At 40.0% G+C, this 24,562-nt stretch overlaps 1 protein-coding gene across 1 annotated transcript in view; it reads left to right on the top strand.

The window, feature by feature from the left end:
- Positions 1 to 24,562, top strand: part of Fam120c (family with sequence similarity 120C) — a 130,919-nt gene that overhangs the window by 39,335 nt on the left and 67,022 nt on the right. Inside the window, exons 4-5 of the mRNA XM_013035804.1 lie at positions 7,453 to 7,581; positions 23,738 to 23,837. Of these exons, the coding sequence (XP_012891258.1) occupies positions 7,453 to 7,581; positions 23,738 to 23,837 (229 nt within the window). The remainder of the gene's footprint in view (positions 1 to 7,452; positions 7,582 to 23,737; positions 23,838 to 24,562) is intronic.

Here is a 24,562-nt window from a genome sequence, read left to right as displayed (position 1 = left end):
ACTTATAAGATTATCTCTTTGTTGCTTTGTATGTCCCTCCCCCACAGTATAACCCCTGCTTTCACTATATTTGATGTCAGTATAACTTGAGGAGGAGATGGGGAAAAACCAGTTGTTTAAAGATACAGGTGGACCTGTTGCACCATTTAAAATTTTTAAAAATACATAAAAATTGAGTTGTTGAAATACTCTTTATATCTTAGGATTCACACAAACTTTACTAAATGCCACAATAATGGGCTATAAAGGACAAAAGCAGAAAATTTACAAAAGAAGAGATGCAGTGATTGATAGATAATATGACTTAGCTATCAGTCATGTAAGTTCAATGAGCACTTTGTTACTTTTTTTGGGGGGGGGTCATGGGGCTTGAGTTCTGGGCCTGTGTGCTGTCCCTGCGCTCTTCAGCTCAAGGCTATAGCTCTACCACTTGAGCCACAGCACCACTTCTGGTTTTCTGGTGGTTAATTGGAGACAAGAGTTTCATGGACTTTCCTCTCCAGGTTGGCTTTGAACCATGATCCTCACATCTCAGCCTCCTGAGTAGCTAGGATTACAGGCGTGAGCCACCGGCTCCTGGCTATCTTGTTACTTTTTGTTAACAGTTTAGGAAATATTGAAGTATAGCCTCCTGTACTTATGGTGGCAGTGTTAGTTGGGGATTACACTAAATTTCTGTTTGTAGCTGGGCACTGAGGGTTCACACCTATAATCCTAGCTACTCAGGAGGCTGAGATTTGAGGATCTCGGTTCAAAGCCAGCTAAGGCAGAAAAGTCCTCGAGAGACTGTTATCTCCAACTAGCCACTCAAAAAGTGGAAGTGGTAGCCAGGTGCCGGTGGTGGCTCTCGCCTGTAAGCCTAGTTATTCAGGAGGCTGAGATCTGAGGATCACAGCTAAAAGCCAGCCCGGGCAGAAAAGTCTGTGAGACTCTTATCTCCAATAAACCTCCAGCAATCCATAAGTGGTGCTGTGGCTAAAGTGGTAGAGAGCTCGCCTTGAGCAGAAGAGCACAGGGACAGTGCCTAGGCCCAGAATTCAAGCCCCATGACCCCCCCCCCCCAAAAAAAAGTGGAAGTAGTGCTGTGGCTTAAGTGGTAGAGTGCTAGCTTTGCACACAAAGAGGATCAAGGACAGCACCCAGGCACTGAGTTGAAGCCCCAAAACTGACAAAAAAATATTTTATTTGTTCCTTCTTTATCCTAAACAGTTATTTTATACCTTCTCTTTCCTCCAGCCTTTAATACTATCAGCTCATTTGTTTACCCACAGCTTGTGATATCTTTTTCTGTTTCACTGAGAAAATGGAAATCATGATACAAATCTTCCATAAACTCCCACCCTATCTTTTCACCTGTATATAATTTGTTTGTCCTTGAATGTGCCCCCTACCTTCATGCTCCTTAAGCCAAATCTAATTGTATTAGATCCTATCTAGTCTTGCCAATATAAAGGTAAAATTAATTCAACAATTCTCCCCCTCCTTCTTCTGCATCATTCATTGGTTCTTTCCTATAGTGGATGTATAACCATGATCCATCTTTTATTGTGATTGTGTACTGGTCTTGGGGCTTGAATTGCTGGGCCTAAGTACTGTTCTTTAACTTTTGCTCTACCACTTGAGCCACAGCTCATCTTTTGGGTTTTTTTTGTGGTTAATTGGAGATGAGAGTCTCACAAACATTTTTGTCTATACTGGCAAAACTTGATCCTCAGATCTCAGCTTTCTGAGTAGCTAGGATTACAGATATTAGCCACCAGAGCCTGGCTGCTGCTGCTTCCTTCTTCTTTCTTCCTTCTCTCTTTCTTCTCCTTCTCCTTCTCCTTCTGTTGTGGGGCTTGAACTCTAGGCCTGGGCACTGTCCTTGAGCTCTTCAGTTCAAGATGAACACTCTACCATTTGAGCCACAGCACCACTTCCAGTTTTCTGGTGGTTAAGAGTCTCAAAGACTTTTCTGCCCAGGCTAGCTTTGAGCAGTGATCCTCAGATCTCAGCCTTCAGAGTAGCTAGGATTACAGGCATGAGACACCTGCACCCAGCTCTTTTTTTTTCTTAATGATGGAGGTTAATTAGACATATTTTGAAAGGAAAGTTAATGCTGTTTATAACAGACTTAATGTGAGCTATACGAATGAGAGATGTAAGTCCAAATGATCCCAAGAATTTTAACCTAAAAAACTGGAATTATAAAATTGTCATTAAGGAAAATGAGGGAAGATAAGGAAGGAACAGCTTTAAAGGAAAATCAGTTTCCATTTGGAAATATTACTGTAAAATACATGTTTGATATATAAACGAATATGTTTAGTAAACAAATATTAAAATCTGGAGTGTAAAGGAGAGGGCAGACAGATAAAATCTTAGAGGTCACCAATTGGCAAATGTTCATGAAGTCATGATCCCAGGTGCAATCAATCATGTGTGCAATTAGAACAGAAGGGAACTAGGGTGAACTCTGAACACCCCATTGTTGGAAGATAAGAGAACAACACAAAACAGCGATTAGTGAGGTATGAAGGAAACAAGAGTGTGCTGTTGTAAAGCCAAGTGAAGAGTGAGCAGCTATGTCAAATACTGCCAAATAGTCAAGTAGGAAATCTTATCACTGGGCTTGCCAACTTAGATGTTTTGGTGACCTTCTTGAAGGCAATTTTAGCATATCAGATTGAAGAGAGAACAAGCAACAGAAAATAGTAAAGACAAGTATAGACAACTCGCTCTAGAGGACTTTGGTATGAGAAGAAATGTAGAACAGTAAATAGATTGCGAATAAAATCAAGAGTAATTTGATTTTTGTTTTTATTTTTTCCAGTCCTGTGGCTTGAACTCAGGGCCTGGGCTCTGTCCCTGAGCTCTTTGGCTCAATGCTAGCATTCTACCACTTTGGAGCCACTGCTCCACTTCCACTTTTCCAGTGGTTCATTGGAGATTAAAGTCTCACAGACTTTCTTGCATGGCCTGGCTTTGAATTGCAGTCCTCAGATCTGAGCCTCCTGAGTAGCTAGGATTAGAGGCATGAGCCACCAGCGCCTGGAAACAATAGGATTTTTCTTCTTATGCTATGTGCCTGTATTGTAGCTTGAAATAAGGGCTTCAGTCTCTTGCTTTGATTTTTTTCACTTAGGCTGGTACTCTACCACTTGAGCCACAGCTCTTCTTCCTTCTCTTTGGTGGTTAATTCGAGATATAAAATTCTCAGACTTTTCTGTCCGTGCTGGTTTCAAACGTTGATTTTTAGATCTCAGCCTTTTGAGTTGCTAGGATTATAGGCATGAGCCACTAGCATCTGACTTTTTCTTTTTTTCTTTTTCTTTTTTTGGTACTGGGGCTTAAAGTCAGGGCCTTGTGTTCTTGCTTGTCTTTTTTGCTCAAAACTGGCACACACTTCCTGGGCAATTCTGATTTTTTTCTTTATGATAGACCATGCTCAGTTGAACATGGCAATATATACTTGGGAGTCTGAGGCATCAGGACCTAGAGTTTGAGGCCTGCCTGGAATATATGGCCAGACCTCGTCTTGAAGAAAAAAGAAAAACTACCCCCCCAAAAACATTTATAACTACTTTTATTTATCAAACCATCATTATGTCTTGTCTGGATTATTATTATAGTTTATTGTTGGCCTTCTTACACTCTACCCTACCCTATCTATTCTCACACCCTCATCTGTTCTCAGATGGTTATGATGATGTAACATCAGAGTGAATCTTTAAAATAAAACTAAACATAAAACCCTGGGGCAAACACTTGAAGATCCAGGAATATGCTGTGTCATTCTTATGAATACTCCCAACAGCTCAGGAAATAATAACTGACAAATAGGATTGCATCAAATTAAAAAGATTCAGTACAGCAAGGGAACTATGATCAGCTCCAAGAGACAGCTTGCGAATGGGAGAAAAATCTTTATCAGCTACCCAGAGGATTTGTACAGGGGATTAATATCCAGATTATATTCAGGGACATCTGTGATTAATATCCAGGATTAATATCCAGGAACATCCATGAGACTCTTATCTCCAGTTAACCACCAGAAAACCAGAAGTGGCGCTGTAGCTCAAATGGTAGAGTGCGTGCCTTGAGCTGAAGATTCAGGGACAGTGCCCAGGCCCAGAGTTCAAGCCCCATGACTGACTAAAAAAAAAAAAGCTCAGGGACAGTGACCTGAGTTCAAGCCCCAGGATAATCACCAAAAACGAAAAAAGAAGAGTATGCAATTTAAAATTATCATTTGGGAGATAACTGTTCATATATATATATATATATATATATATATATATATATATATATATATATATTATTGTATGCTAAATAACTGTGTTGTGTTCTACTTTAGTGTTTTAGGAAAATGGAGACTAAAATGTGTTCTTTAGCATGTGTTTTATCTTCCTTTTTTGGCATAATATGTATATGTGCATATTTTTTAAAGATTAGAAATGGGACCGTTTGGGAAAAGGAACAGGACCAAGAGGAGTGGGAGGGAGGAATAGAAGGTATATAGAGATAATGATCAAAGTACATTATATGTGTATATAAAAATTTCATAGTTGAAGCCGGGCGCCAGTGGCTCACACCTGTAATCCTAGCTACTCAATAGCCTGAGATCTGAGGATCACGGTTTAAAGCCAGCCCAGGCAGGAAAATTCGTGAGAATCTTTATATCCAATAAACCACCAGAAAACTGGAAGTGGTATTCAAGTGGTAGAGTGCTAGCCTTGAGCTGAAGAGCTGAGGGACAGTGCCCAGGCCCACAGTTCAAGCCCCATGACCGACCAAAAAAAAAAAAAAAAGAGTGCTTGCCTTGAATTCATGAAGCCCTAGGTTCGATTCCTCAGTACCACGTGAAAACCAGAAGTGGTGCTGTGGCTCAAGTGGTAAAGTGCCATCCTTGAGCAAAAGAAGCTCAGGGACACTTCCCAGGCCCTGAGTTCAAGTCCCAGGACTGGCAAAAAAAAAATCCTCTAGTGAATTGATGCACTGTGCTCATGAACTGATATGTTGAACTGAAACCCCTTTGTACAACTACTTAAGGATAATAAAAAATTAAACTAAATAAAAATAAAACAATATCCTTTAGTGATCAGTATGAGAAATGGGGGAAGAGGATAGGGATAAGAGAGAGCGATGGAGAGGGTAAGCCTGGTTAAGGTATACTGTATGGATACAACTAATTGATACTAAAAAATCTTGGGGGGGTTAGGAATATAGCTTAGCTGTCGAGTGCTTTCCTAGCATGCACAGAACCTTGGGTTCAATTCCTCAGTACTGCCAAACAGAAAAAGCCAGAAATGGCACTGTGGCTCAAGTGGTAGAGCACTAGCCTTGAGCAAAAAGAAGCTCAGGGACAATGCTCAGGCCCTAAGTTCAAGCCCAGGACTACAAAAAAATGTTGGGGGGCGGGGAAACAAAATAAACCCAAAATCCTTTAGTGACTATCACTTACCCAATCCTTCCTATGGTTTATACTATATAGTTTATACGCTATCCTTACTATCATGACCTTCTATACTCTGGTGTACTCATGACCTCCTATTTATTTGGTCATGTATTTCTTTTATTCCACTAATAGTGAAAAGATTTTTGTACTTAACCATTCCTTCCACTTGGATTTTTTTCTTCTTTCATAACCATTTCCTCATTCCTAGAGATCTTGTCAAATGTAGGCCTTTCCTGATGATCCTATTTAAAACAATATATGCACATGTGCGTGTGTTGTACTTGCCTACATATGTATATTTATATTCCCTAATCCCTTCTATACTACATTTTCTCCATAACATTTATCTGCATCTAGCCCACTTTACATTTACTTATTCATTTTGTTTGTTTGCTTCCTCTCATTTCATCCCAACATGCCTACACTAGAATTTAATCTTCTGTAAAGGCATTGCTGTGTCTCTGGTGGCTGGAACAGTGCCTGGCACATAGTGTAAAGTAAAGGAATGAATGGGATAACATGTGAGAAAATCAATTTTTACCACAAGATTTTTATAAAAGGAATACCCTAAGCCAGGTGCTGGTGGCCCACGTCTATAATCCTAGCTACTCAGGAGGCTGAGATCTGAGTTTCTCAGTTCAAAGCCAGTCTGGCCAGTAAAGTCTGTGAGACTCTGACCTCAAATGAAATGAAGCTATGCCTCAAGTGGTAGAACAGAACAGCTCAGAGACAGTGTCCAGGACTTGAGTTCAAGCCCCAGGACCAGCACCAAAAAAAGTATACCCTTTACCTTGGTAATTTGGAAGTTTTTAATTAATTGCAGAGTGAACAACAAATACCCATATTTCTTTATAGCACCATTTTTTTCTTTTGAAAGTGCTTAAGCTCTAGGCACCGGTTGCTCAAGCCTGTAATCCTAGCTAATCAGGAGGCTGAGATCTGAGGATCAGAATTCAAAGCTATCCCATGCAGAAAACTCTATTAGTAATTCCAGTTAAAGCAGTTAACTGGAATTAACTACCAAAAAAGCTGGAAGAGGAGCTGTGGGATCAAGTGATAGAGTGCTAGTCCCTGAATTCAAGCTCTAGTATTCACACACACACACACACACACACACACACACACACACACACACTCAAACATCACAAAACTGGTGAGGAACTACAATAATATAATCACTATTGTACCATCATATAGATCTAACAACAGTTGTGAAGATTTTGCCAGATTTGCTGGGATTTGTTGTCATTGCTGAAGTAATTCAATGCCAATGCCAAACATCAAGTTATTTCACTCCTATACTCTGTTGTGTGCATCTCTTTAACACCCATTATCTTCTTATATATACATTCTAACAAAATGAATGTGAATTTCTTGTTATCGTGAGCCTTAAATCTGCTGTTTACATATTTTCCTGATGCTTTTCAAAGACTTCTTTGTTCTTCAAATTTGAACCCACATATCATATTACTTTTTTATTTTTTGGTCATTGGGATTGAACTCAGGGCCCGAGCACTGTCTCTGAGCCCTCAAGGCTAATGCTCTACCACTCAGAGCCACAGTTCCATTTCCAGTTTTATGGTGGGTAACTGGAGATAAGAGTTTCACAGATTTTTTCCTGCCTGGGCTGGCTTTGAACTGTGATCCTCAGATCTCAGCCTCACCAGGATTACAGGTGTGAGCTACTAGAGCCTAGCTTACACAACATTACTTTTAACAGCAAAAACATCAGAAGCAGCTGAAATCTCTCATGACCATCAATTAACTAATAATGGCAATGTCATTAAACAGTAGTTACCTCTATAGGAGGATTATGGATATAATTTCAATGTCTTTTTACTTTTAAATTCTTCCCAAGTGTTTTGTACTAACAATTAAGGGGGAAAAAACTATTTATGAAAATAGTTTATCTTTCCATGGATTTACTGAATTTGAATTTTGTATTGCAGCCCAATTCACTCTTTTTTAGTGATCATCCACCTTCAATGTTAGTGTCCTTTACTTGCCTTTTCTAGGTCCGAGCTCATCAGCTGGTTCTCCCACCCTGTGATGTGGTAATCAAGGCTGTTTCTGAGTATGTTAGTTCCATCAAAGACCCCTCAAACTTGGATGTTGTTGGGAAGGATGTTTTCAAGCAATCTCAGGTAAGGTAGCCTTCTCCTTCCCAAGATTTCTTACATTCTCTAGCAGCACTGGCAGATGTCCTGTTCTTTGCTGTGTCCCCCAGCTTCTTTTCCTATCTGCTTGCCTCTCTATGTTTACAGAATGAAGCCCTAAAATTTTCTTACAAGGTTATGACTAGGCCTGAGTTGAAAGGGTTATTTCTTTACCTACTGATGATATAAGTAATACAAGTTCATTTGGAAAATAAACACACTACTTTAAAAACCTCCTTATTTTGCCTGGCGCTGGTGGCTCATACATATAATCCTAACTACTCAGGAGGCTGAGATCAGAAGATTGTGGTTCAAAGCCAGCCCAAGCAGGTAAGTCCTGTGAGACTCTTATCTTCAAGTAACCACTCAAAAACTGGAAGTGGTGCTGTGGCTCACAGTGGTAGAGAGCTAGCCTTGAGCAAAAGAGCTCAGGGACAGCACCCAGGCCCTGAATTCAAGTCCTACAACATCAACAAAATCTTCTTACCTAGAAATAACTTGTTAAAGTTAATACTCTGATGTGTCCTCATTTGTGTGTGTGTGTGTGTGTGTGTACGTGTACATATGTGTGTATGCATGTGCGTGCACATACAGAGTCTGACACATGCTAGGCTATATTCCCAGCCAATTTTAACATAAAAGTTGTATTACTTATCAGGCAATAAAATAAGTAATATAAAATAGTTTTTTTTTGTTGTTGTTGTTGGTCATGGGGCTTGAACTCTGGGCTTGGGCGCTGTCCCTGTGCTCTTCAGCTCAAGGTGATTGCTCTACCGCTTGAGCCATAGCGCCACTTAGTAATATAAAATATTACTTAAAACCAGTCCATGTTAAATAAGAATCAAAGATTCACTTTTAAGCATGGAAGAAAGGGAATCAACTGAGATTTTATGTTACAAAATGAAACTAAAAGTCATGAAAGCAAGTTAGTTTTTGTATATGTGTGCCAGTCCTGGGACTTGAACTCAGGGCCTGAGTGCTGTCCCTGAGCTTTGTGCTCAAGGCCAGTGCTCTGCCACATAAGCCCCAACTTTTTGGTGGCTAATTGGAGTTGAGTCTCATGGACTTTAATGCCTGGGCTGGCTTCAAACCACAATCCTCAGACCTTAGCCTCCTAAGTTGTTAGGATTACAGGCATGTGCCACCAGCACCTGGCCTAGTTTTATTTTTAAATTAGCATACAAATTGACTTGTGTATGTGACCACAGTTAGATTACTTTTTAATATAGTTAAAGATTTATGTAATTACCATCCCAATGAGGACACTGAACAATTGTACAGTCCCCCCAAACTCTCACATTTTCCCTTTGTGATAACATCAAAACCAATCCTTGTGCCTGCCCACTGGTCACATTTGCTGTCATTATATTTATGTCTTCTACAGAATAGCACATATGTGGAATTGTACTGCTTGTAATCTTTTAAGAATGACTACTTTCATTTAACATAATGCTTTTGAGATTCCTTGAAGTTGTTGGATATTAATGATTCATTCCTTCTTGTTGCTGAGTAATGTTCATTGTACATGGATGTACTATAGTTTATTTATTCCTCCCTCAAATGATATTTAGATAAATTATGATTGTTGTGGCTACAAACAGAGCTGCATTTCCCTAGTGTAAATATGTAGGTTTGGGATTTCTGAGTCATACAGTAAAGCATATGTTGTTCATTTGGTTTTTTTATGTTTTTGTCAGTCATGGGGCCTGAAATCTGTGCCTGGGCGCCGTCCCTCAGCTCTTCAGCTCAAGGCTAGTGCTCTACCACTTGAGCCACAGTGCCAATTCCGGCTTTTTCTGCTTATGTATGTGGTGCTGAAGAATTGAACCCAGGGCCTCATGCATGCAAGGCAAGCGCTCTACCACTGAGCTACCTTCCCAGTCCTTTTTTGTTTTTCTAATGCCAGTATTGAGACTTAAACCCAGGCCTCATGTTGGTATTCTACCACTTGAGCCACACTTCTGCTTCTGACTTTTTGTTGGTGAATTGGAGATAAGAATCTCTCAGGAAGGGGCTGGGAAGGTGGCTTAGTGGTAGAGCGCTTGCCTTGCATGCTTGAGGCCCTAGGTTCAATTCCTCAGCACCACATAAGCAAAAAAAAAAAGAATCTCTTAGGTTTATTTGCCCAGGCCAGCTATGAACTGCGATCCTCAGAGCTCAGTCTCTTGAATAGCTAGGATTACAGGTGTGAGTCACTAACCTATCATACTTTTAATTTGCATTTTATAAATAACTAATGATGAACATTTTATTCTTGTGCTTCCTTGTCATCTATATACATTCATTGGTAAATGGTTTTTTTAAGAACAGTGTTTTGCACATTTAAAAACTATTCATTTGCTTATTGTTGAGCTTTAAGATGTCTTTGTATATTCTGTATATGAGTCCTTTATCAGGCATCTGGTTTCTCACAGTACTTAGTTCCTCTTTTAATTCATTTAACAGAACAGTTTGCATAGGAATATTTCAATTTTTTAGCAGTTATTATCTTTTCTGAAACCTTTGGTTTCATGTCTAGGGATTCTTTGCATAATCACAGGCATGATAATTTTCTATGTTTTTTAATACTGGGAAGAACTCAGGGCCTTGCCTGTGCTAGGAAGTTACTCTACCACTGAGCTATGTTCCCAGTCTTTTTTTCTTTTTTTTGGAAATAGGTCTGCTTGTGTAGTGCTAGGATTATAGGCATGCATTACTATGCCTGGCTCTTCCTGTGCTTCTTTTTAAGTGATACATTTTACATTTATATCTTCAGTTTATTTCTGTATAGTGTGAAGAGGCTTTTGTTTTTGGATTTGCATGTCGATGTCCACTTGTCTAAATACAATTTATTGAAAGGGACAGGATTACCATTTCTCCCTTGCCTTTGCACTTTTGTCAGAAATCATTTGGTTATATTTATATGAGCATATTTCTGGGCTGTCTTCAGTTGATGGATATGTCAATTTTTTCACTTTCTCAATTACACTAGCTTTATAGTAAATTTTAAAATTGAGTAGTGATTCCTCCAATTTTATTCTTTTTCAGTATTATTTTGTCTTTTTAGGTTCTTTTGCCTTCTCATATAAATTTTAGAATAATATTGTCTCTATCTACAAAAAAGAAATCCTGCTGGGATTTTGATTGGAATTTTGTTATATATCTAGATGAATTCGGTGAGTATTTGAATCCATGAATATGATACACCTCTCTTATTCAGGCATGCTTTGCTTTTTTTTTCATTAGCTATAGTTTTTAGCATATAAGCCCTGTACATTCTTTTTATTTATTTTTACTTTTATTGCCTTTTTTTTCTTGTGGTACTGGGTATCAAACTTAAGGCCTGGTGCATGTTAGGTAAGTGCTCTACCACTGAGTTAATCCCTTAGTACACGATATTTAGAATGTAGTATTTCATATTTGAGTTGTGTATAATATAGAATGTTTTTTATTTTAATTTCTAATTATACACTGTTAATATATAGAATTATGATTTTGGTGTGTTGTCCTTGTAACTTGTGACCTTTGTAAATCATTTATTAGTTCTAGACTTGGGATTTTTTTTTGTGTAGATGATCATATTGTCTGTGAATAAGGACAGTTCTAATTTCTTTTTTTTGTAATATACATAGCTTGTTTAGTATTTCAAAATGATGCAGAACAGGAATGTAGAGAGTAGATATCTTGTCTTATGCATGATCTTAAGAGGAAAGCATACAGTAATCATTAGCTATAGATTTTGTAGATGTATCTTAACAGGTTGAGGATGGTTCTCTTCTGTTTTAGTTTGCTAAGATGACTCACATTATCATTACTATAATGAATGTACAGTATGTTTCTCCAAATGCATTTTATCATGTATTGATAAGGTAGCAATATTTTCTTCTTTTGTGATAGTTCTAGGGGTCGCACTCAGGGTATTTTGTTTGCTTGGTAGCTGCTATGACTTAAGTCTCTAGCTCTTTTTGTTTTAGTTATATTTTAGATAGGGCCTCAGGCTTTTTGTCTGGGCTTTCTTTGGACTATACTCCTCCTATCTATCTACCCCTGCTGAGTAGTTGGCATTGCAACTGTGTCTAGCTTGTTTCTTGAGATTCATATCTCACGAACTTTTTGACCAGGGTAGCCTTAGGATTGCTCAGGTAATCCTCCCAATCCCCACCTCCCAACTAGCTGGGATTACAAGTGTGAGTCACTGTGTCTGACCCTTTCTTCTCCTTTGATCCATTAATATTTCCTTCCTTTCTTCTTCCCTCCCTCCATTCCTTCCTTCCTTCCTTTCTTTTTTTCTTTTTGTTGGTCATGGAGCTTGAATTCTGGGCCTGTCCTTGAGCTCTTCAGTTCAAGGCAAGCACTCTACCACTTGAGCTACAGCACCACTTCTGGTTTTTTGGTGGTTAATTGGAGATAAGAGTCTCCCAGACTTTCATTCCCGAGGCTGGCTTTGAATGATGATCCTCAGATCACAGCATCCTGAGGAGCTAGGATTATAGGCATGAGCCACAGGCACCCAGCTCCATTAATATTTTTTAATGAGGGGCTGGGAATGTGGCTCAGTGGTAGAGTGCTTCCTAGCATGCATGAAGCCCTGGGTTCGATTACTCAGCACAATATAAACAGAAAAAGCTGGAAGTAGCGTTATGGCTCAAGGGGTAGAGTGCTAGCTTTGAGCAAAAGAAGCTCAGGGACAGTGCCCAGGCCCTGAGTTCAAGCCCAGGAGACTGGCAAAAAAAGAAAAAAATAATATTTTAAATGATTTTTAAAATACTAAAACTATCTTTGTATTCCCATGACATAATTCTGTTGTATTATTCCCTTTATGTATTGTTTTGAACTATTAGTACTTCATTGAGTATTTTTACATGTAATTTCATGGAGTTTGTAGGTCTGTATTTTCTAGTTGTTCTATCTTGGTCTGTTTTTGCTAGGCAGTGTAGATTCATAAAATGAGTTGGCAAGTGTTCCTTCCTCTTTTTTTGCCAGTCCTGGGGCCTGAACTCGGGACCTGGGCACTGTCCCTGAGCTTCTTTTACTCAAGGCTAGCATTCTACCACTTCCAGCTTTTTCTGTTTATGTGGTACTAAGGAATCAAACCCAGGGATTTATGCATGCTAGGCAAGCACTCTACCACTAAGCCACATTCCCAGCCCCCTTCTTCTTATTTTTGAAAAGATTGTGTAGATTTCATTTTTTATTTTTTGGGTCTGGTCGTGGGGCCTGAGCTCTGGGCCTGGGCGCTGTCCCTCAGCTCTTCAGCTCAAGGCTAGCTTCCTACCACTTGAGCCACAGCCGCTTCCGGCTTTTTTTCTTTTTGCTTATGTGGTGCTGAGGTATCGAACCCAGGGCCTCATATATGCAAGGCAAGCGCTTTACCACTGAGCCACCTTCTCAGCCCCAGATTTCATTATTTGATTGGTAGAATTTGCCAATGATAGACATATTTGAAATGATTGTTTAGAATTTGGTGAACTTTTTAGATTTTTTATTTATTTATATTTTAAAGATGATTTCTCCCAGTTTTTTCCCTCCTGACCGTCCCTCCCCCACATGTTGTATAGTTCATTTTCAACATAGTGTCTAGTGAGTATCACTGCTACATTTGTTTACACTTTGTCCTACCATTTCTGTGCTCCCCCTTACCATCCCCCAAACAGATAAACTTATATACAAGACCAAAGGTACCGAAATAAAAAACAGTGACAAAGGAGAAAACAAAAACGAAAAGCAAAATAACAAAAAACCTCCAATTTCTCTTTCTTGGAGTTCATTTTGATATAAATCATTTTATATGATCATATGTACTTAGCTATTGAGCCTTTATGATGCTGTCCTAAGAATATCCTCCTTTGGTCTCACTTTTTTCTTTTACTAAATTTTTTAAAGTTTGGGTTATTTTTCTTTTTGTTTTTTTGGTCATGGGGCTTGAATTTAGGGCGTTGGCACTGTCCTTGATCTTTTGAGCTCCAGGCTAGTGCTTGAACCACTTTGAACCACAGCTCCACTTCCAGTATTCTGGTGGTTAATTGGAGATGAGTTGTATGGACTTTCCTACCTGGGCTGGCTTTGAATCACAATTGTCAGAACTTAGCCTCCTGAAAAGCTAGGATTATAGCCATGAGATACCAGCTCCCGGCACGCTCTCTCTCTCTCTCTCTCTCTCTCTCTCTTTCTCTCTCTCTCTCTCTCTTTCTCTCTCTCTCTCCCTCTCTCTCTCTCTCTCTCTCTCTCTCTCGTTGGTTATGGGGCTTGAGGCTTGAACTCTGAGCCTGGACACTGTCTCTAAGCTCCTTTTGTCAAGGCTAGCCCTCAACCACTTTGAGCTATAGCACCACTTCTTTCTTTTTCTGTGATTAATTGAAGAGTTTCATGGACTTTTCTACCCCAGCTGGCTTCAAAGCACAATTCTCAGATCTCAGTTTCCTGAGTAACTAGGGTTACAGGTGTGAGCCGTCAGCACCCAGCTCCATTTTTGTTGTTGTTGTTTTTAATACTATCCTCAGTGGGAATAATGTAAACTTTAATTATTCTAGTACAGAAACCTTTTTCTCTCTCATGCACACACACACACATGTGTGTATATGTATACATATACACACATACACAACACCCATATATATATATATATATATATACCACATATATGTATATATATACATATATATATATGTATATATACTTTTTTTAATGCCAATACTAGGGCTTGAACTCAGGGCCTGGTGCTCTTGAGTTTTGCCAGTTAGAGTTTCCCAGATTTGTCTGCCTGGGCTAACTTTGAACTGCATCCTTAGATCTCAGCCTCCTGAATAGCTAGAATTATAGATGTGAACCACTGGTACCTGGCTCCAGCTGGATTTTTTTTTATTGTGAAAATACCATATAGATGGGATACAATTACATGGGCAAGATAATGAGTACATTTCTTATCTGTTTTGTTTTGTTTTTGGGTCCGGTCGTGGGGCCTGAACTCTGGGCCTGGGTGCTGTCCCTCAGCTCTTCAGCTCAAGGCTAGCGCTCTACCACTTGAGCCACAGCGCCACTCAATTACATGGGCAAGATAATGAGTACATTTCTTATCTGTTTTGTTTTGTTTTTGGGTCCGGTCGTGGGGCCTGAACTCTGGGCCTGGGTGCTGTCCCTCAGCTCTTCAGCTCAAGGCTAGCGCTCTACCACTTGAGCCACAGCGCCACTTCCGGCTTTTTTCTTTTTGCTTATGTGGTGCTGAGGAATCGAACCCAGGGCCTCAGGCATGCAAGGCAAGCGCTCTACCACTGAGCCATCTTCCCAGCCCATCCTGCTGCGTTTTTTTAAGTGAATAAAAAATAAAATCGAGTGTTTTGGTTTGGGGAGCCTAGTATTTCTACAACTTTTTTTTTCAGGTAAGGGGTAGGTTTATTCATCATTCCGGCTGGCACCAGGCCATCTTGGTCCTCCATGCAGTGGAGAAAGGCCTGGGAAAGAGAGCTGGGAGAGCTGGCAAAGAGAGAAAGCTGGGAAAAAGAGAGAAGAGCTAGAAAAGAGCTAGAAAAGAGAGTGTCTGGGAAAGGTGGGAAAGAGAAGGGAGCTGGGAAAGAGAAGAGAAGGAAAGAGCTGAGAAAGTTAGAAAAGAGCAGAGAGAGAGCAGAGAGAGGGCATCTGGGCCTGGGCTAGGTTTTATCTAGGGTATGGTCAGAGAAAGGTGTGGTGACATCAAATTAAGAAGTGACCTCAGCGGATGCAGATGTGACCTCTTCCAGGTGTCCCAGTTGCCTAGGTAATGCAGGTACTGGGCGGAGACTTTGCTGCAAGGAGGGTGGAGTCTGCTTGCTATCCAGGAGTGGACCTTACTTTCCAGCCTTTTAATAATCATGAAATAGGGCACGGATTCTCTCTGGCTACTTCCTGCTGACAAGGGGCGTTGACATTAGGAGTAAAAGGCTGGAATTTGGTCCCCTCCCAGAGAAGGCAGCGAGCAGCAGCTGTCCCTTGGTGGCGTGAGTCCTTAGATGAGGTCTGGAGAAGTCTCATGAGCATTGAGGGGCTGGAAAAAAATACTAGAGAGCAAATAAATGGCAAGAGGAAGGACTTGGGGCTGAAAATGTTGGTAGAAATGTCCCTAGCTACCTCTGATATCTGATGACTAGGTAGAGAAGTCAGGTGACAAAGGCAAGAATATAAATTCCTGTTCAGTTATAGGTAGACAGGTATAGACATTGGATGGGCTGGCTTCTTACTTCTATTGACCTCCTGGCTCTGGTTAATTTTGAAAGGGCAGGCACAAAGTAGCTGATGTGACATCATCTCCTCTTACTGCTCTCCATGTTCCCTTGTTCCCCAGACTGGCTGAGTCTAGGTGCTCGTTGCTGGGATGGCTTGTCCCAGTTGGTATTCAAGGAGGATTGAACTCAAGGCCTGGGCATTGTCCCTGAGCACTTCTGCTCAAGGCTAGTGCTCTACCACGTTGAGTTACAATAGCACTTCCAGTGTTTGGCTGGTTAGGGATAAGAGTCTTGAACCATGCTTCCAACCTGGCTCTTTGCAGGTTAGTTGGAACATGGAGTCTGAGGGATTTTTCAGCTGGGTTGGCTTTGAACTGAAATCTTTGCCACAAAAGCCCTTTATTATTTCCAATTAAAGCAACAACGAGATCAAGTAGAATAAGTAGAGCTTACCTGGTCCTTATCAAGAATTGACCGACAAATATTCTGAAATGATAAAACTTCTTAGATGTGAGAATCTTAGCACAGATATGCCCAATATTTTAGAGCCACGAAGTCAGTACAAGAATATACAAAACAAAACAAAAAAGGCAAAACTCAAAACCTAAAATTTTGACAACAATGTTTAGACGTCTTTGCTAACAAAGCACATCAGATAGTTGGGCCTCAGTTACCAGGGCCTATGAAAAGAGAAACTTAACAGCACCTTAGAATAGATGGATGGACTCTCTCTGCTCTTTTCTAGCTCTTTCTCAGCTCTTTCCTTCTCTTCTCTTTCCTACCTCTCTCTGCTCTTTTCTAGCTCTTTTCTATTTTCTCTCTTTTCTAGCTCTTCTCTTTTCTAGCTATTTTCTCTCTTTTCTAGCTCTCTCATAGCTCTTTTCCCCATCTCTCTCTCTTACTCTCTCTTTCCCAGCTCTCTCTTTCCCAGGCCTTTCCCCACCACGTGGAGGACCAAGATGGCCCGGTGCCAGCTTGAACAATGAATAAACCTACCCCTTACCTGAAAATAAAAAAAGAATAGATGGATGGAGTAGTAAACTTAGCGGAAGGTTAAGGGTCAGATGGGGCCAAACCCTTAACCCACCATGTGGCCAAGATGGCGAACTCAAGATGGTGAATTTCTGAAAGAATGCAAAGAAACCCTGAACAAATAGATCAAGCCTACATTGGCTAGCCTTTGAGAGGGAACCTAGATGGGTGGGGGCGGGGAGGGGGGGTCCCTGGGACCCAGCCTGCGTCGCACTCTTCAAGGCACAAGCCAAAATGTAGAAAAGAGAAAGGGATAGATAGGGAAAGTTGGACATGACTGGCAGAGAGAGAACAATGAGAGCCTGAAAGTAAACGACTTCTGACCATTTACCATTGCAGTGGCAAAAACTGTCTCCATCTGAGAATGGCATAAAATTAGGCTCTCTGGCTTTCCAGGGAACGCAGGAGGCATTTCAAAGGGGTTTCACGGCTCAGGCGTGACTTGCAGCACCCCATTAAGTGAGTAGGAGAGTCAGTCTGGTGAATGAAGGAGAGCTGACCAGGCAGAAGCGGCGTCCCGACTTCCCCCAGAGCTCTCTAGAGAGAAATGGCCAAGCCCCCAAAACCAAGCATCTTCAGCTTCAGAGGTGACTGGCCTTTCAGCTAAAGGCCGTAGGAGCTCTCTGGCGTGGCGCCACATCTGGACAGAGACTGAGCCATAGAGAGCCGTAGAGAGTAGTTTCATTCACCAGAGTAGAGAAGTGGTGTGGACGTGGATGTGAAGGCAGCAATAGTATCGATGTGCTGTGTCCGCAGCAGACAGATGGGTTCGCAAAAGGCCGTCAGAACTGTGGGTATTCCTCAGAGCAGAAAGGGAAGAACAAATAAAAAAGAAAAAAAGAGGAAAAAACAGAGAGGAATCCCACTTATTCTGACTTTAAGCCCTTTATCCGAGTAACAGCACCATTTATGTTAGGTTTTTAAAAGAGGTAGCCGAGTAAGAACAGCACCACGCACGTGGTATTCAGGTAAGGGGTAGGTTTATTCATCGTTCCAGCTGGCACCAGGCCATCTTGGTCCTCCACGCGGTGGGGAAAGGCCTGGGAAAGAGAGAGCTGGGAAAGAGAGAAAAGAGCTAGAAAAGAGAGAAAAGAGCTAGAAAAGAGAGTGTCTGGGAAAGGTGGGAAAGAGAGAGCTAGGAAAGAGAAGGAAGCTGGGAAAGAGAAGAGAAGGAAAGAGCTGAGAAAGAGCTAGAAAAGAGCAGAGAGAGTTATTTCTACAACTTTTGTGACAGCATAATCTAACATCTTTTACTTCACATTTAACTTGCTACCACAATTTTAAAGAGGGTTTTCTTTTTCTTGTCAGTCATGGGGCTTGAACTCTGTGTCTGGGCGCTGTCCCTCATCTCTTCAGCTCAAGGCGAGTGCTCTACCACTTGAGCCACAGCACTACTTCCAGTTTTCTGAATGGTTTATTGGAGATAAGAGTCTCACGGACTTTCCTGCCTGGGCTGGCTTTGAACCGCATACCTCGTATCTCAGCCTCCTGAGTAGCTAGAATTACAGGTGTGAGCCACAGGTGCTGGCAAAGAGGGTTTTCTTTAGTGAAAAGTTTACATGGACTTTGTTTTCCATGGGCCTTATAGTCTCTTGATATATCTTTCAGGTGTTTTTCTTGTCATCATTTTTCATAATCCTCTCTTCCATCCTTTTTGCACATTTAATTGCCTGATCCTTACTGTCTATAGCTTCTAACATGAAGTGTGCTCAGCACTCTATCATTTTCCTCACCTTTAGTAAATCCTGACCCTTATGACAGATTAGCACATTTGCAGATTTGTTCATTAGCGTTGTCATTTTGGCTGTTTTCATCAGAGAATTAGGAAGGGACTTACTTGAAAAGAAAGAAATCTGTTTGGTAGGGAGAAATGTGAGTGTTAGATAGGGGATTCTGTGTATATGGATAATAAATTTTGTAAGTGCTCAGGATGGTGTATCTTTTTTATATTGCTGGAGATGGAGTAAATAACAGCATTTGCTTCCCTTTGTAGCTGAGGTAATTATTCTGAATAATGAATATCTCTCTAATTTTTCACCAGAAACAAAAAACAACCTGGATAATACAGACCATCCTCAATTTCACCTTAGTGCTTTAATTTTTAATTTATTATTACTTTATGTTATTATATTGGTGGTTCTAGGATTTGAGCTCAGGATCTTGTACTTGCTTTAAGGCAGCTACTTTAAAACCTGAGCTCCCCTAGCTCCCCTAGTCTTCTTTCCATGTATGGTTTAATGAGGCAGACATCTGAGTTAAAAAAAAAAAAAAGAAAACCTGGTTTTACTTAAATTATTTTTATTTTTAAAATCTTTTAATTTTCAGTCCTAGGGATTAAAATTCAGAGCCTTGCCCATGCGAGACAAGTATTCTATCACAAAAAAAAATCTCCTAAACAGTTGAACAGTTAACACAGGTTAAGCATTTTCAATATAAAACTCCATAATTAACACATTTTGAGCTCACACATGATGTCATAGGTAGAGAATTCCGCCCCGGGAACTCAGGTGATGGCAAACCATCAAAATGTAAGAACACAAAAAATGGTTTGCAAAATAACTCAGGATTAGCATATAAAGAAAATGTGAAACAAATTAATTTCATGTTTGTATTTGAGTCCTATCTCTAAGATATCTTATTATGTATATGCAAATATTCAAAAAAATTGAAATAAAAACCATTTTAGTTTGAAGCATTTTGGATAAGGGATTCTCAATCTATAAAGTGAAGAGTTCTACTCTGCTGAATCCTCTGCAGAAATCATAAAGGAAAAGGTAGGACCTGATTAAACACTAACAGAGAAAAAATAATGAGTTTCTGTGTAAAATAAATCTTGGACTGAGAATGTGGCTCCGTGGTATAGTGTTTGCCTAGCATGCATGAAGCCCTGGGTTTGATTCCTCAGTACCACATAAACAGAAAAAGCCAGAAGTGGCACTGTGGCTGAAGTGGTAGAGTGCTAGCCTTGAGTAAAACAAGTTCAGGGACAGTGCCCAGGCCTTGAGTTCAGGCCCCAGGCTTGACAAAAAACAAAGAAAAAAAGCTCAAAAAAACAAATCTTATGTTAAGCCCAGTGCTGGTGGCTTATGCCTGTAATCCTAGCTACTCAGGAGGCTGGGATTTGAGGATCAAGTTCTAAGCCATTCAGGGCAGAAAAATCTGTGAGACTTTCATCTCCAGTAAATTAGTCAGAAAAAGCCAGAAGTGTCATTGTGAGCTCAAGTGGTAGAGCACTAGCCTTGAGCAAACAATCTCAGAGATAGCACCCTGACCCTGGTTCAAGCCCTAGGACTGGCACACACATGCACACACACAAAACAAAAATTAAATCCTGTGCTAAGCATTAGGATATAAATATAAATATAAATATAAATCACCCATTTTTTCTTCTCACAGAATTTCAGGTTGAATGGAGAGGCAGAAGCAAACAAATAAGTACAATGAAAAAAGAACACAGAGGTTTCGGAATGTGGCTTAGTGGTAAAGTGCTTGCCTAGCATGCATGAAGCCCTGGGTTCAATTCCTCAGTACCATAAACTGAAAAAGCCAGAAGTGGCACGGTGGTAGAGCGCTATGCTTAAGCAAAAGAAGCTCAGGGACAGAGCCCAGGCCCTGGGTTCAAGACCCAGGCTTGGCAAAAAAAAAAGTCCGTGAGACTTATCTCCAATTAATCACAGTTGCATCTGGCTGTGGCTCAAGTGGTAGAGCACTAACTTTGAGCAAAAAGGAGCCCAGGGACAGTATCCAATCCTAGGATTCAAGTCCCAGAACTGGCAAAAAAAGAAACAAAAAGAAAAAAAAAAGAAGAAAGGACAGGGCTGGGAAGTTGGCTCAGTAGTAGAGCGCTTGCCTTGCATGCCTGAGGCCCTGGGTTCGATTCCTCAGCACCACATAAGCAAAAAAAAAAGCCAGAAGTGGCGCTGTGGCTCACGTGGTAGAGTGCTAGCCTTGAGCCGAAGAGCTGAGGGACAGTGCCCAGGCCCAGAGTTCAGGCCCCACGACCAGACCCCCCCCCAAAAAAAAGAAAAAAGGACACAGAAGACTAACTAGGAAAACATGGTCTAGAAAATTTTTAATGAAGTAGGGCCTCTTGAAGAATAAGTGTATGCCTGCGGTGACACAGGAACAGAAGGGTTTGCTGAGAGAAGCAGATATAATTTGGTATTTCAATAGATTGGGTCAGAGGTCTCTACCTACTGACATTGAACAGTCTATAAAAATAGTATTAAATACAAAAAGCTAAGTAAATATATTAATATGATTGCATTCATGTGAAAATGTAGTGATACGATTCCATTTATGTGAAAAAAACCAAAGCTGTATGATTTTACCAATGTGTTTATAAATACAGCACAATTTCTGAAAAAAAAAATCTACCAAATTGGATGACTTCTTGTGAAGAGAGTGAATGCAGCATTAGCCACATAAAAGTAGATTCTGTTCATAATTCGTAGTTTTTAGGAGATTGCTTTCAATTATTATACATGTTCTTAAATATAATAAAGATATCAATGAATTAATAATGGAATGTTGATAACAGTAGAGTATTAATTAATGTTTTCTAGATTTAAAACACTTTTCTCAGCCAGCTATATCAGATTCAAATTTTTGAGAAAGTACATGGTTTTTGTTTCTATGGCCAAAGGCTGGAGATCTCAGTTCCCTGTTTTGTGTCTGGACATACATGCAAGTAAAAAGTCTTGGAATATTTTCCTGGATTCTGAATATTGAAAATCAGTCTCTGAGAGAGATTTGAAAATTTTCTTTTTATTGTATGTTTTATTTTTTGTAAGAAAGAAATATTATTTGTTATAGCTAGTAGATGATTTTTTTATAGAAGATACTTGGCACTGGAGCTGTATGGTGAAGTGGATATTCTCATGCATTGATGATGGGAGTGTAACTTGAGAAATCTATTTTGGAAAGAGATTTTAGTATCATGTGTCATGAGTCTGAAAATGATCATACTCTTTGACCTAGTAATTATACTTCTAAGAATTTGCTCTGTAAAATAACCCAAAAGACTTAGCTAAAATATATTTATGAGAATATTATTTATAATGAGATATTAGAAATGTGATTAATAAATGACATTCTGTAAAGATGTTAAAATTCTATTTCAAGAGAATTGGGAAAGGGCTGGGAAGGTGGCTCAGTGGTAGAGTGCTTGCCTTGCATGCCTGAGGCCCTGGGTTTGATTCCTCAGCACCACACAAGCAAAGAAAAAAGCCGCAAGTGGAGCTGTGGCTCAAGTGGTAGAGCGCTAGCCTTGAGCTGAAGAGCTGAGGGACAGCACCCAGGCCCAGAGTTCAGGCCCGATGACCAGACCCCCCCCCCCAAAAAAAAAAAAGAAAAAGAAAAGAGAATTGGGAAAGGCTTGATAAATCCCTTTTAGTCGCCTTCTTCACGTGGAGATTAAGTAGTAATTTCTTGTTTTGGCAGTGCTAGAGACGTACACTCCTGGCCCATTAGTTTTATTTATAGTGCTGGATATCGAACTCTCACATTTTTGTCACATACTGTACTACCAAGTTATATTGTCAGCTCCAGTCCAAGAAGTTTTTTAAACTTTTTTTGCCAAAGATGATTTTCACTTCTTCCTGAACTTTGTGTGTACTCTTTTGTGCCTCTATTCTTTGATTCAGTGTATTTGAGATTTATTAAATATTATTATGTGTATCATTATTTTCTTTGTTTTCTTTCTCCATTTCTCCCTCTCACCCCCTCTCCCTGTCTCCCTCTCTCTCCTTCTCCCTCTCTTCCTCTCTTTCTCTTTCTCTCCCTCTCCTTTTCCCTGTTTTTCTTTCCCTCTCTATCTCCTTCTTCCTTTGCCTCTATCTCTCCCTTTCTGCCTCTCTCCCTTTTCCCATCTTCTGTCTCTCTCTCCCTCCTCTCTCCCTGTCCGTATCTCTCTTTCCCTCTCTCTCTCTCTCTCTCCAGCAATTTAAATTTGTATAACAGGCTGCTAAACTCTCTTCCAAACTGTATCAATGTACACTACCATCAGAAGTATTGTTAGAGTTCCACTTACTCTATCCTGCTGAGTACTTAATATTGGTATTTTTAATTTTAGACCTTCTGGTGAAAATGGAAAGGCGTCACATTGTAGTTTTTGTATGTATTTTTGTGCTTTGGGCTTTCATGTTCATACCTTTTAAACTAATAATTAAAATTTAAGGGTATTTGCCAATTGGAGATCCAGAGGAAACTTACGGACAATGTACTATTTGTTGTACAACTTACAATAGCCAAATGTGAAAAATAACCTAAATGGCTGTTTTTGTGGCAGTGGTTATATAATTTATAACACATTTCTAATGGTAAAATATGAGACTATTTAAAATTATCTAGACAAAATGTTAATGTAATAAAAGCAGGGTACAAATTATACATATAGTATCAACTGTAGAAAAATATGTATTAGAATGGACTGGGTATACTTAGCTGGGCATGGATTGTTGTGTGCTAGTCATCTCTTGGGAGGCTGACACAGATTATGAGCTTGAGACCAGAGTAAGAAAAGCAAAGAGAAGAAAAGAAGGAAAGGCAGATAGAGGTAGGAAGTGAGAGAAGGAAGAAAAGATTATTCTTCAAGAACAAGAATAATAAAAATTTTAAATACTGTAAGGAAACACACCAAAATACCTTTGGATGGTCATTCTATATGATTAATCCTCTCTGATCCTAATTTTTTTCCTAAATAATCTGATCACTTTTGAAAAGAATGGAATGTAAGTGAACTTTGTTGAAGGTATTATAGATTTTATGTTTTATAATGCTTTTTTCCTATCTAATCTTTTATTCAAAGTGGAAAGTTACTCTCTTAAGTTTCTTTAAATATTTCATATCTGCTATTGTTTTGACTACCAAATTGTAAGTTGTATGAAAGAGACACTCATGTTATTCTTTTTCTGAAAATCTGATGTTCCAATATCCAGTCCAGGACAGAAGATAAAATAGAACGATTCAAAAAAGCAGTTGAATACTATTCAGTCACAACGAAACTCTCTTCGCTACCAGTGGGTCCCTCCTTTCTAGGTAAGGTTTCCTGTTGACCCCAAGGTGTCCTGTTCATAGGCGAAACTGATTGGCCCTTCAGGAACCCAAGGACCAGACTAGATTCACACTCTTTTTTATGTGCTGGTCCTGGGGCTTGAATTCAAGGCCTAGGCACTGTCCTTGAGCTTTTTTGCTCAAGGCTAACACCCTGTCACTTGAGCCATGGCTCCACTTCTACATTTGCCCCTTTTTGCTATGTGTTCATGGAAGTCATGGTTATCTAGTAGGTATTTCTCCTGTTGATTTCCATGTTATAAGAAAGAGTTGTGCCTTCTCATATTTGTAGATAATGATGATACCATTGCCTTAGCTCAGCTTCTTTTTGTTCTAACCTCCATTTTGCCTGTGTATGTGAAAAATAATCCTGTCTTTGGCATCAGGCCTGCATTTGAGTTCTGCCTCTGCTGCTTACCAGCTATATACCCTCTGCAAGTCTAATTTGTATGAAATATGACTCAAAACAACTACTCTATAGGATTATCAGATGAAATAATTTATACAAGAATGCCTATATAGCCGAGCACAGGTGGCTCATACCTATAATGCTAGCTACTCAGAGGGCTGAGATCTGAGGATCACGGTTCAAAGCCAGCCCAGGCAAGAAAGTTCGTGAGACTCTTATCTCCAATAAACCACCAGAAAACTGGAAGTGGCACTGTGGCTCAAGTGGTAGAGCACTAGCCTTGAGCTGAAGAGCTGAGGGA

This window comes from Dipodomys ordii, unplaced genomic scaffold (genome assembly GCF_000151885.1).
Source record: "Dipodomys ordii isolate 6190 unplaced genomic scaffold, Dord_2.0 Scaffold221, whole genome shotgun sequence".
In the NCBI taxonomy this organism is placed as follows: domain Eukaryota; kingdom Metazoa; phylum Chordata; class Mammalia; order Rodentia; family Heteromyidae; genus Dipodomys; species Dipodomys ordii.
The sequence above is the reverse complement of the archived record's forward strand: the minus strand, read 5'-3'. Positions and strand labels throughout refer to the sequence as shown.